General features: G+C 41.0%; 1 protein-coding gene and 1 long non-coding RNA gene across 3 annotated transcripts in view; both read right to left on the bottom strand.

Annotated features, from left to right (window-relative positions):
* The window catches only part of tbc1d30 (TBC1 domain family, member 30), a 30178-nt gene extending 28645 nt beyond the window's left edge, over nucleotides 1–1533 (bottom strand). Inside the window, exon 1 of one of the 2 annotated variants that reach the window (XM_038292131.1) lies at nucleotides 994–1533. In XM_038292131.1, coding sequence (XP_038148059.1) covers nucleotides 994–1363 — 370 coding nt within the window. In that variant the 5' untranslated portion in view covers nucleotides 1364–1533. The remainder of the gene's footprint in view (nucleotides 1–993) is intronic. The other variant, XM_038292132.1, reaches the window with a different exon arrangement.
* Nucleotides 1534–11351: 9818 nt separating this feature from the next.
* LOC119788041 lies at nucleotides 11352–12196 on the bottom strand. Its single transcript, XR_005281413.1, has 4 exons — nucleotides 11901–12196; nucleotides 11712–11819; nucleotides 11554–11632; nucleotides 11352–11473 (listed from the first exon to the last, which is right to left on the bottom strand). It is a non-coding gene; the product is annotated as an uncharacterized LOC119788041 (long non-coding RNA).
* Between the last annotated feature and the right edge of the window lie 1358 nt (nucleotides 12197–13554).

Below are 13554 nucleotides of genomic sequence, written 5' to 3'. Positions count from 1 at the left end.
CGCAGAAGCGTTGCCGGCGCCATTTTTGTTTTCTCGTGTGATTTGAAAAAGCCGGGTGATTTTCCACCAGATGGTGTGATTTTTGTCCACCTGGTGTTTAATTTTGATCTAGTTACCAAAACGACAAACGGCTGCATTTATTTTGTCAGGGAAAACTAATCCTGAGTGAGTTAAAAGTCAGGGAATTCTGAAATGATGTCAGACTGTGGAAACCCTGAATAAAATAACTATAATGATTCTCTAGAAAAGTCACATTATATTAATAGTATTATCTTGTATAAACATACCGTGACTCTAAAATAAAAGTTATTCATTTGTAACATTGACGTCTGTCTTGTGATTTATCTTAAGTTTTTAACCTGTCAAGTTTTTTTTTAGATTTTTAACATTACAATTTATATTTTTCCAAGCAGACAACAGTTTAAAGCAAAGTTTAGTTTGTAAAGAATGTGCAGGAAGGATTGAAAAGCATGTTAACACGGTAATGTAGGCTTGAGTTCATTATCTGACGCATGCAGATACACACCAGGAACCTGGAAACTTAAACAATACTGAATTACAAAAAACATTTAAAAAACAAACATATTTCATTGATATATATACAAAAATGAATATTAGGAACTATATTTATCAAACATTATACTGGGCAAGTAAAAATTGTTTCTGTGCAAATGACCTCAACCCCTGCCCTGCCTGCTTTTGCCCCTAATTTCCTAAGTCCGCCCCTGTCCAAAGGGATAGAATAAATGCAGAGCTGAATTTCTCCAGTGTGAGATTAAGTTCAATTACTATTATAAAAAAAAAAAAACTTCAGATGATGTTTATATTCCATTAAAACTGAAACAAACCAAGTTCTCTTCATCATTTTAGGGACAGAAGAAAAATGAGTTCCATCAGACATTATATTTTTTTTCATGACCAACTTCTGCTTTGTTCCGATGTGTTTAAACTAATCCAGACAGTTTGGACCCTCCAGGATGTGCCAGCCCTCACCTTTCTGGGCCAGGTACTTCATCTGGAGCCTCCTGGTGTGTCTCTCCTGCAGCTCCTGCAGGAAGCCGGATCCGGAGTTACTCCGGCCCAGGAAGGCATCGGAACCGGACGCCTCCGTGGAGCTGTCCCAGCTGTCCGCGGTCCTCGTGTCGTAGAGCTCCACCAGCAGGCAGTCCACGATGGAGGTCCTGCTGCGGGGGGCGGTGTCCCCGCAGACCCCCTGCTCTGATTGCGATGATGTGTCTTTGTTCGTCCACTGCTGGAACCCGTAGGAATCGTCCGTGGAGTGAAAGTCCACGCCGCCCACTCCACGGTCACATATGGTAACTTCCAAAAGTTCCTTTCTTTCCGGCCCCGGACTCGATGCCATGTTTCCGGCCTGTGAACCGGTTCTGGTTCGGAGCTTTTTGATCCAGGAGCTGACGTCTGGAGCGGTAGTGCAGTTTCTCCGACTGTTCCTGGAAGACTCCACTGATCCCTTCACAGAGGTGTGACCCGGTCCAAACGCGCCTGCTTCCTTCTTAAATGTTCCGGACTGGAATTCTCTGCTCCCCCTCCAGGCCGAACAATGGACCGGTCCACTGCAACTTCTGAGCGGCCGACAAACTTTTTCAGCTCCACTGACAGGTGCAACAGGTGCCTCTATCAGCCAATCAGAGACGAGTCGAAAATGATCGACCAATCAGCTTCCTTTCCTTGGCAGCTTGTTTGACAGGAAGTGTTTGGACTGTTTTTGTTTTATTATTACAGGACTCAGATAAGTTGGTTTTATTTTCAGGGAAATAATTATTTACATTCTCTCTAAATTGTAAAAAATGTGACTAATTTTAATCACGTGACTTGACATCAAATCTGGATTAATTTGCTAATTTTAAATGCTAATAGGTTCATTTTTAAGCTTTTGTGTTTAAAATTTCTTAGGAAATGTTTAAAGATACACTGTCATTTTAGTGACATAAGCTTAAACAAACAATGAAAGTGCTTGTGCAACTTGTGCAATAAAATGAAAGGCTTTATTTATTTTTGTTCAGGAATAAATTGCATAAATATTGATAAGTAAGGGGCCCCATCACTGAAACCTTGTTCCCCAACGTAATTGTAGACTAGGATGTCTCTTTGCAGATGCAATGGTATGAAAAATTCCTCTAATACCTTCCTGATACTGACAGCACCAGACATAATTATACCGCAACACATGGCAGATTTCACAATGATGGTGAGCCGTTTAAAGACGACACCAATAGCAAAGCAGACAGTGGTACTTTCACTTACTATGTTAATAACTGTGTATAGTTTATTAGATGGTTGGTAAAAAATACACTCATATAATATGTTTCAAACCGCAATAAAGATCTTAAAAGAAAAATGTATTAGAGTATTATATTTTTTACACTACGACTTGGAGTTATGGGTAACCCAGAATGTAGATTAAAACCATAAGCTAGTGATGTTACGAGATGAGCCGAGGCTTCGAGGCGTGTGTCGAGTAATGAAGGGGGCATTTCCCTGAAGCTCGTGTCACGGCGTGATTCATTTAGGGGAGGGGCCAAAATTGATGACATCCGAGGCCTCGTTACCATGATACCATGTGACCGCTTCGCGAAATGATTCAGGAAGCGCAAGAATTTTGACTGGCACCTATACAGCCTCAGTGTTAAGTCAGGATTTGGGAGTTTGGAGGAGAGCTGCTGTCAGCTGGATAGAGTTTGGATAGATTCTAAGAATAGATTGGTTGGAAAAACAACCAATCTATTGGTTAAAACTAATTTGGTTAGAATAAACAATGTAATGATCAAAATCTAAAGAAACCACCGGAAAAACTCAGTGTTAACACGTCACATCTATATAGGTGGCGTCATCTGTGAGAAACAGACTCTGACGCTAGAGGTTGATGGTTCAAGACCTGTCTTTGACTTTTGAAAGTTGCGATTAAACTTAATTATTTTGGCTGATGAGATTAATTTGCATTGTTTTGCCCGAGTAAAAATATAGATTGGGTAAATTAGGTCAGTTTAGCCAAAAGATTGGTTGAACACAACTTCCAACCTGAAACCAAAAAAACTTGGAAAAACTATCATGTTTGAATAAAAATGACTTATACCTTTCATTTTGCTCATCATTGCCCAATTTGCACAAACACTTTCACTCTCTGCTTGAGTTTATTTCAATAAAATGACAGAAAAACTGTGAACCTTAAATGATTGTTCTAAGAAATTTTACACTTAAAAAAATTAAAAAAGATTTTATTATACACACCAACCATTAACAATTTCAAAGGAAGCTGAAAGGGGAAAAAAGAACAGTTGCAAAAATAAAAATAAAAAATCACAGATTTTATTACAAACTGTAGTTCTGCTGTCCACCAGTAGGTGGTGACATGTTCACTACCATAACCATTACATACAATTTGTTAGCGACGATGGATACCAAAAAGAGATACTTAAGCGGATTCCAGAAAAGAAAAAAGAAAGAGGAACCGAAAAAAAAAACTCCCCACATTCTTTCAAACAACCGAAGAGGCAGAGGGTTGGGTTTGATAAGCAACTCCTTAAAATTTGTTTTTGGAACTTGGGATGTCTGTAACATGTGGTAGTGCGCTGTCACTGTCACCAATGGTTCCATTCAAGGAGCATACTCACTATTTTTCTGTGTGTGATGTTTGATTTTATGCTACTGAGAATTGCATAATTGTATCTTCTTCGCCGATTTATGCAACTGTCGCCGTATCCTGAACCTTTATCACATGTTGCACTTCATATGAGTTCCACACAGATAATGTTATGTATACATTATATACAATGTAAGTAAAATGTCTTCAATCTTGAAAAACGAAGTTCAGAGAAGCAGAGGGGTTACGCAGAGGGGTTACGCAGACTCGGCTACTCACTGAGTGAGGTTCAGGCTCACAGGCAGGCAATCCAAGGCAGAACTGATGCAGGGGTCCAGACGGAGATCTGGTTTGGATTCAGGACAGGTAGACAGGATTAGATAAGGGATCAGGCAGGCTTGGTGAATAAAGGCAGAAAATAGGTCAGGCAACAGGTAGGCAGGCAAAAGATTGAAATGCTGGAAGGTACTCAACGGTTGGTTTGAGACGATCTGGCACTGGGAACAGATCCAAATGAGGTATATATAGAGGTGTAACCAATTAGTGATAATAGCAGTCAGGGTAGAGTGAGCAGGTATGTCGAGTTTGGGATTAAGCCAGCACCAGTGCCGAGATCGTCACAGAATTCTGCTTCACAATGATACAGGAGGAGAAAAACATCAAAGGATCAAAAAGCGACGTCGCTATGAACGCTTGGCTGCCACAAGCCTGTTATCCCTATGGTAACTTTTTTGACACCTCCTGCTTAAAACCCAAAAAGTCGATCGTGAGGCCCCGCTTTCGTGGTCTGTATTCATACTGAAAATCAAGATCAAGCGAGCTTTTGCCCTTCTACTCCACGGGAGGTTTCTGTCCTCCCTGAGCTCACCTTAGGACACCTGTGTTACCGTTTGATAGGTGTACCGCCCCAGTCAAACTCCCCACCTGCCACTGTCCCCCATGCGGGTCGCATCCCTCGGGCAAGGGTTGCTTGACGCCAGAACCGAGAGCTAGCCTTCACGCCTCACCCTGTAAGTGAAAAAATATATAAGAGTAGTGGTATTTCAATGGCTGACCGGAGCCTCCAACTTCTTCTACACCTCTCATGTCTCTTCACGGTGCCAGACTAAAGTCAGCTCACCAAGGTCTTCTTTCCCTGCTGATTCTGCCAAGCCTGTTCCCTTGGCTGTGGTTTCGCTGGATGGGGGTTAGGGACAGTGGGAATCTCATTCATCCATTCATGCACATCACTAATTCAACATATTCTCATTATCAGTTCGTATGAAATCGTACGAAAAGTTATGCACAGTATTTTGTACCTTTTGGACGTTTTTTCTCAAAAAACCAGATCAGACAGACAAAAAAAGCAGATCCGCGGACGGACGTAAATCTGGGAAAAACAGTGCAATAATTACTTCTTGATGTCTCTAACTTTGTTTCTTGCTGTTTTGTATCTTAGGGTGAGGGTTAGGGTCAGGGTTAGGGTTAATTGTATGTTAAATTCTATGTTATTGAATGGTGCGTAAGATGCGCATGCAAAAGGATATCTTGTCTCGAGGCAAGACGTAAAAATATGACGAAATACGGCGAAAAAAACGTCAAAAACGTACGCAATTACGGTGCATAACTTTTCGTAAAATTTCATACGAACTCATAATGAGAATACACTGACTAATTAGATGAAGAGGCATTTGGCTAGGTTTAGGCAGGCAATGCTGCTTTCCGGGTTTAATCTCCCCGTGACGGCCGCCATCTAGTGCTGGTCGCATGATAAGTTGTAATCATCATGTGACCCCACCGCCCACATATTTTAGTCAGGTCACCGCAGCCTGGGTAGGCTGTGCAGAACCCCAGCCTCGGAACAGACATAACCTGATACTGGGGTCCGGATCACTCAGCTCCGGTCCAGGGGCCTGGTCATTCAGCCAGATTTCTCCATTACCAGCGGGACCACAGGGAGGTATTACCAGTAACCATGCTCCAATGACGACATTGGCAAGGGGGCTTAGCCCTCACCAGCAAAATGTCAGAGAATTCCTCTCAGGACGAACCTAGTGACTCCTTCTTCTCCCATATCGCGAGGGAAGGTACCGAACAGGAGTTCTATGGTAGCGCCCCTTAAGAGAGTCATAGTTACTCCCGCTGTTTACTCGTGCTTCATTGAATTTCTTCACTTTGACATTCAGAGCACTGGGCAGAAATCACATTGCGTCAAAACCTGCCGCGGGCCCTCGCGAGGCTTTGTTTTAATTAAACAGTCCGATTCCCCTGGTTTGCACCAGTTCTAAGTCAGCTGCTAGGCGCCAGCTGAGGCAACCCTCCCAGGGCCCCGCGCGAACGAGGTCCCGGATGAGCACCGTAGCAGGAGAGATCTGGGAGAAGGGCCCAATGTGTGTCCAGAGTCACCGGGAGAACCGCGACGTCACTCCCAGAGGCGCCACAGACACGAGCCACCGCGAGGTGGGCCGCGCACTGGGCTTCCTGGGGCGGAAAAGGGAGGGTGACGGGGCGACTGCTCCCCCAGCTGCTGCACGTGCCCAGCCCCCTTCACACCGACCTGGCCCTCAGAGCCAGTCTTTATCCCGAAGATACAGATCTGACTTGCCTATTTCCCTTCATACTGATAGGGTCATCACAGTGTGAAATTTTAACATCCATGCTTACATTAAAGGCGATAGCTTAAGAGCAGCCTTTAATGGAATCTTAGACACTATTGGCTTTATTCAAAATGTGAATAGTCCCACACATTCTCATCTTCATACTTTGGATCTTGTGCTGACATACGGCATAGAATGTGAAGAAATAACAGTATTTCCTCAAAACCCTGTCCTCTCTGACCACTTTCTAATAACTTTCAGGATTGCTTTAACAGAGTTCTCCTCCCCCAAAAGAAGGTTAAATTGTAGCAGATCATTATAGTGCAGTTATAAATTTTAAAGAGTTGCTGAGCAGTGCTGCAGAGTGCAAAAGCTTAGTTTATTCCCCTTCACAGGTTGATGATTTTGTTGATGGGGTTGCTAGTTCTCTGCGTACTGCCTTGGACAATGCAGCTCCTTTGAAAATGAAAACCGTTTAAAATAGAAAACTGGCTTTTTCGTTTAATGCAGATCTGCGCACTTTGATGCAAAATGCTGGGAAACTGGAGAGAAAATATCGCTCCACAGGCCTGCAGGAGTCCTACCTAGTCTGGAGAAGTGGTTTACTGCTGTATACACTCACCGCCCACTTTATTAGGTACACCTGTCCAACTGCCCGTTAACACTTAATTTCTAAGCAGCCAATCACATGGCGGCAACTCAGTGCATTTAGGCATGTAGACATGGTCAAGACAATCTCCTGCAGTTCAAACCGAGCATCATTATGGGGAAGAAAGGTGATTTGAGTGACTTTGAACGTGGCATGATTGTTGGTGCCAGAAGGGCTGGTCTGAGTATTTCAGAAACTGCTGATCTACTGGGATTTTCACGCACAACCATCTCTAGGGTTTACAGAGAATGGTCCGAAAAAGAAAAAATATCCAGTGAGCGGCAGTTCTGTGGGCGGAAATGCCTTGTTGATGCCAGAGGTCAGAGGAGAATGGCCAGACTGGTTCGAGCTGATAGAAGGGCAACAGTGACTCAAATAACCACCCGTTACAACCAAGGTGGGCAGAAGAGCATCTCTGAACACACAGTACGTCGAACTTTGAGGCAGATGGGCTACAGCAGCAGAAGACCACACCGGGTGCCACTCCTTTCAGCTAAGAACAGGAAACTGAGGCTACAATTTGCACAAGCTCATCGAAATTGGACAATAGAAGATTGGAAAAACGTTGCCTGGTCTGATGAGTCTCAATTTCTGCTGCGACATTCGGATGGTAGGGTCAGAATTTGGCGTCTACAACATGAAAGCATGGATCCATCCTGCCTTGTATCAACAGTTCAGGCTGGTGGTGGTGGTGTCATGGTGTGGGGAATATTTTCTTGGCACTCTTTGGGCCCTTTGGTACCAACTGAGCATCGTTGCAACGCCACAGCCTACCTGAGTATTGTTGCTGACCATGTCCATCCCTTTATGACCACAATGTACAGAATAATGCGCCATGTCATAAAGCTGGAATCATCTCAGACTGGTTTCTTGAACATGACAATGAGTTCACTGTACTCAAATGGCCTCCACAGTCACCAGATCTCAATCCAATGGAGCATCTTTGGGATGTGGTGGAACGGGAGATTCGCATCATGGATGTGCAGCCGACAAATCTGCGGCAACTGTGTGATGCCATCATGTCAATATGGACCAAACTCCCTGAGGAATGCTTCCAGCACCTTGTTGAATCTAGCATGGGGTACCTAATAAAGTGGCCGGTGAGTGTATATGTTAGGTTTCTCTTTATACAGCATGTGCTTTGTTTCTTTGTTAGCCAGATTAGAGAGAGTAGAAGGCCTTCCTTCACATGGTGGATGTCACTGTGTGTATGGAGGCCATCTAATCAGGACAGCCTTCGTTGTCTTTAAAAATACGCAGGATATGGACACATCTTGGAGCCGGAAAATTTTGTTGAATGAATGTTCTCCATGGTTTAGAAGGAGGATGGAAGATTTCTTTGAGAGCTTATTACCTTTGGTTATTTAGAATATTTTTATAAAAGGTTTATTACTCCTTGTTTCCAATGATATGACTAAATGAAATATTTGTTGATTCTTTATCATTATTTAAATGTGAAAAATGTCTGCGGTTAAGTTATATGGATTTTTAAAATATTTCGAATGCCTAATTTCCTTTCTTGGTGGAGTTTATGTGGATTTTTATGTGTAGGAGCCAATTAGTTTTTGTTAATAATTAACTAAGTTTCTTGTATTTGTGCATAATCTAGCTAAGTTTATTTGATTTTATTGTTTGATATCTGTTATGAGATGATGTTTTTTGGTTATTTAGTCAGTTTCCTTTGTTTTTGGTTATTTCTTATTAATTTGGGTGAATAGGTAAGTAAATAGGCAGTCAATGGTAGGACCAGCATGCAAATGACTTGATCATTTCTAATAATTTGGCTTTGGAGTTTTCTATGTTTTTAAAAACTAACAATGCATCAGCTACAAATAATGCATAACGGTGTTGTTGATGCCCAGTTGTTATGCCTGTTTCATTCTAGTGAGTTCTGATGGTTATTGCTAATGTTTAAATAGCTTTAATAAACAGCAAAGGAGGAAAAACATCCCCTTAACTGGATCCTTTTTTATTTTGATATATATATATATATATATATATATATATATATATATATATATATATATATATATATATATATATATATATATATATATATATATATATATATATATATATATATATATATTTTTTTTTTTTAGAAATATTACAATCACTCTAAACTTGACTATGATAGAAATTTCCATTTGATAAAATATTCACCAAAACCACAACACTTAAAAACCTCAAACAGAAATAAATGCTCCACTCTGTAAATGTCTTATTCAGCATCTGATGACAGTAGAACCACTGAATCCATTTCCTGTTTTTATATTCATCATATTTAGAAGTCTAACATTATGAAAAGTTATAAAATGTTTGTCTTTAAGGATAACATTTGTTAATTTGATAGAGAATACAATAATATTTTATACCACTCTTTAAGTTGGGGTTGCTGTCAGTAGATAAAAAAAATAAATGAGTTTGTTTTTAATACTTTGTGAACTGAGCTGATTTCATGTATTCTATGATGGATGTGTTTCAAATAAGGAGACTGGATTTAGTTCAATATAAAAAAAGAATGCTGCCATCTACTGGCCACTCAGCATTACTACATAAACTCCAAGACAAAAAGCTCAGACTTTTTATTTGACTGACTGAGCTTTCCAGGTACTTCACTGCTCCTGGATTCAAAGGAAAAACCAAGAGAGCATTTTAGAACTAAGGCTGACACAGCATTTCTTTTACAAGAGACATAAAAGAAGGATTCAAATTAATTCCCATTATCAACTAAAAAAATCAAAGAAGTTTAAAAACCTAATTGCAAACTCTAATATACACCAACAAGGGAAGGATTTTTAATGCAATTTAAAGTAAAAAAAAAAATCGAATGACATAGAAGTTGTTAGATCAGGTCGAGTGATTATTTAGAAAACATTTTTATTTAACTTCCACTAATGTATTAATATGAGCGGAGCTTCATTCCCAAGGACCTCATGGAAATCTGGTCTGTTTTTAGTGATTTATTTGGAAAATAAGATGTTTGAATTCATGTTCTTGTTGTTTATTGTGATCAGCAGAGATTGACTTTTAAATGTTTTTGACATCTATTAATTTTCATCCTCCCCTCTGTGCAAACCTATACATTTTTTCTGGAAGCGCCACTGATGAACAACGACCCCCAACCTGTTTAGTATGGTTTGTTACAGAGTGCAATTAGAGTTTGATTTTGGCTCCACTAATTTGAGTTGTTTTATGCTTTCCTGTCCTTTTTATAGAGCTAACTGGCCGCCTCTAACAACATTTTCTGGAACTGATGAAAAACAACCACAAACTTTATAGACCTAATTTGTTCAGACGCTGCAAGATGACCAGAACAATTGTTCTGTTTACATGAGAAACAATAATAACCACAAATATGCTAAAGAGCTGCACTATAGTAATATTAAAACTCTTGCTCAAGTTTACTTCAGTTTGTTTATTTATAAAGAACCAATTTACAAACACTTATTTCAAGAAAAATGAACACAAATCAAACCTTTATTATAGTAATAATAAATAACAGATGAAGATAGAATGACATGAATCCTTCAACAGAACCAGACCCAGTAGGCAGGATTTGATATAATTCAGTCTTTTAAAAATAAAAACAAGTCACAGCTAATATGATATCAAGGCAATTTACATGAGAGCTTTAAAACAGAAACATGTAACAGAATTCAACACAAACACAGAATGAATTTCAATAATAAACGTCAAATTAGATCCTATTTACATAATGAAAATAAATTCAGTGTATTATGGCGTTTAAAGAAACATATTCAATCCAGGGAAGCTCAGCCAATCTTCCATCAGTCCCTCCTCCTGAGCAATGAAGTGGTGACAGTAGAGAGGAAAACTAGCTTCAAGCAGGAAGGATCCTCCAGCAGAACCCGGCTCCATGTCAGCGCCCATCTACTGCAGCCGAGCGAGTCTTTAACAGGACAGCAGACGTCCAACAGACACAGAGGAGCCGGTCCAAGGAGCAGCTGACCATCTCTGGAAAAGAAGAACAGGAGTTAGTGAGAGAACACGCTGGTCTGTGACATTTAACACAGAAGCACTGAGAGAGGTGGAACTTTAACCAAGAGAAGAGGAAAACACACAGGGAGAAGCTAAAGCTAACAGCAGTGATAACTGTAGACAATGGATGCTTGGAGAAAATGCCTGAAAATGCTGCGTTTGTTGGAGTCTACAGTTGGTTTCATCAGGGTCGTTTCTCTGCTTTAAGAAGTTCTAAAAACCCTTCAGAGATCAACCAGGGGGAAATTCTCCCATATTGGATCAGAAGCTGCTTCTGAACTGTTTATCTGTGGTCTAATGGAAAAGTCAGAACTTCTGCTTCTGGTAAAGTTTTGGTAAAACAGATGAAAATTTAGATGAACATCCATTCATGATGGAAAGATAAGGATTAAAGGTTAGACCACCTTGATGGGATGGTTTGAATCTATTTGTTCTGGATCTGTTTTTATTGTCATCACCACTACTGATGAACATCTGGAAGCAATAAAGGTTCTTTACCTTCTTTCTGGGTGGAGCACACTGATGGTTTAGCTGCGGGCTCGTGGACGTTTTTCATTCCAGGACTCCAGAATGTTGGAGAGACGAGCAGAGGAGCCATGTTTCTCCTCCTTGGTGGTCTGTGTTCTCCATCCTCTGCTTCAGCTCCTTCATCAATGAAAGCAAAGCGTCGTCAGAGTCTGAAACTGTCTGCATGTGATTCCTCTCTAGTCAAACAACCAACATACCTTCAAACACGTGTGGATGGAGTCTGTTCCACGGAGATCCGACTGCTAGAACGCTGCTTCCATATTCAACCTTCTTTCCCTGTAAAAAAAAAAGACACTAAGTTAATCTACAGAATTTTAAAGTGAAGTTTTCTGTTGTCGTGTTAATAAAGGCTTACTCCAGGTGTTTTCCTCTGTGCCGTCCTCAGGTGGGGACTGGGAGGCTCCTCAGCATCCTGGAGGTCCCGGTTCCTCACAGGAGTTCTGCTTTTGGACGTCCACAGTGTCTGAACATAAATGAAAAACTAAGTGAGGCCTCCTGAAATGTTGACTTTCTATTTAAATGATGGATCATTGTTGCTCCTTACTGAACATGCTCTCACTGTTTACTGCTCCTCTGGTTTGGTCGCCGTAGATCTCATCAGCATCTTCTGACGGCCCAAAGCTTGTAGCGGCTCGGTCCGACATGGGATTCAAAAAACACAGAAGAGATCCACTGTGGTCAGAACTGGCCTAGATCATATGGAGAGTATGTCTGCAGAGGGTTCTTTCACCAACTGACCAGAGGAACATCTAGAACTAGATCAAGTCACAGCTGAAAGCGGGTTCTAACAATCGGCGTCACTCACAACCCACATCCTTCCATCAGTCCTGTCCTCTGCCTCAAACTCAAACCAGGATTTATGTTTTTGTCCTTTTATTTATGTTTTCCATTTGCCTCCATTCTGTTTTTGTTCTTGTCAAACCTCGTTCTTAAATCAACCCTTGGATTGTTTGGTTTGCCTTCTGTTACCTAGGAGACGGTCCGGCTCTGTCATTAGACGTAGAGCATGTTAGATTATTTCTGCTTTAACCAGCTCTCATGTTTTACAGCTTTTATAAATTGTAGCACGTCTCCAGTCTCTGCTCTGATGTCTGTGCTGGAGGAAAATTCTTAAGATCTAAAACTTAAAACAAAATCTAGCAGCGGGGTAAAGAAAAGCCACGGGGCTAGACGCTACCTGAGGCATCCCTAGACCTGCCAGATATAAAACCAATCAATAAATAATATCTACATGTGATCTTTCACCCTTTCCACCTCCAATCAACATCAAATCACCAAGAAAATCCATCTAACTCCTTCTGCAAGATGATCCAAAGCAAGATGGTCAAATGTTTGGTTCTTCTGCTTAAGCCTCAGCTTCTCTTCATTGTGAGAAGCTGCTGAAGGAGTTAAAGGAAGGTTCTTGATGAAATTCCTATTCCCTCCCACGACAAAACATCTTGGCAGGGGGCTCCTCTTCATCTTCGTCTTCCTCTCTTGTCCTCTTCCTGGAGACAGAGCCGGTCCCTGGAGGTTGGTGGTCTTCTTCGCCCTGTGGTGGACGGTGGTCATCGTCTTCTTCGTCGTCTTCTGTCTCAGAGCTATCGCAGAGACCATACATGGAGCCTTCACTAGACCCATCAAGAGACTCACCATTAAAAGGCCAACCAACCTCATGATAATCCTCTATCCTGTCATACACCGAAAACCCAGATACAATCTCTGCACCATCCGCAGTAAAATCTTCCTCATAGTCATTGGAGGACAGTTCTATCCTGATCAAAAAAGGGAAATCAACCTGATCCGTCATCAAGATGCAGAGCTCCAGGGAGGATCAGATGGAAGCGGGGCGTCTGGAGCAATGAGGAAAAAAATCATTAGACCAGGAACATTAATTAAGGAACATTAAATCACAAAACTCAATGCTTTATTTTAGGTTGCTGGCTGTGCCTGTGTGAGTTAGTCAGGTTTAAGTAGCTTTAATAAAAAAGAACATCAATCTGTGAGCTAAAACTAATAAAAAAAACATCTAATCAATGCTAGTGGTTTGGTTAGTGTTAAAAGAAAAGTTTTAATCGTTCTAAAAAACACATACATACAAAAATACACACAAGTATTTATATATATCTGTGTATATGATCCTCAGCATCAGTGGGAGGAGCATTTTTCTGATTTCACCGTCACAATGAGGAGTGATCGTTGTAAAGGGAGGACATTTT

Source organism: Cyprinodon tularosa, unplaced genomic scaffold, assembly GCF_016077235.1.
Source record: "Cyprinodon tularosa strain WSP-4 unplaced genomic scaffold, ASM1607723v1 ctg309, whole genome shotgun sequence".
In the NCBI taxonomy this organism is placed as follows: domain Eukaryota; kingdom Metazoa; phylum Chordata; class Actinopteri; order Cyprinodontiformes; family Cyprinodontidae; genus Cyprinodon; species Cyprinodon tularosa.
This window is presented reverse-complemented; position numbering and strand designations above follow the sequence as displayed.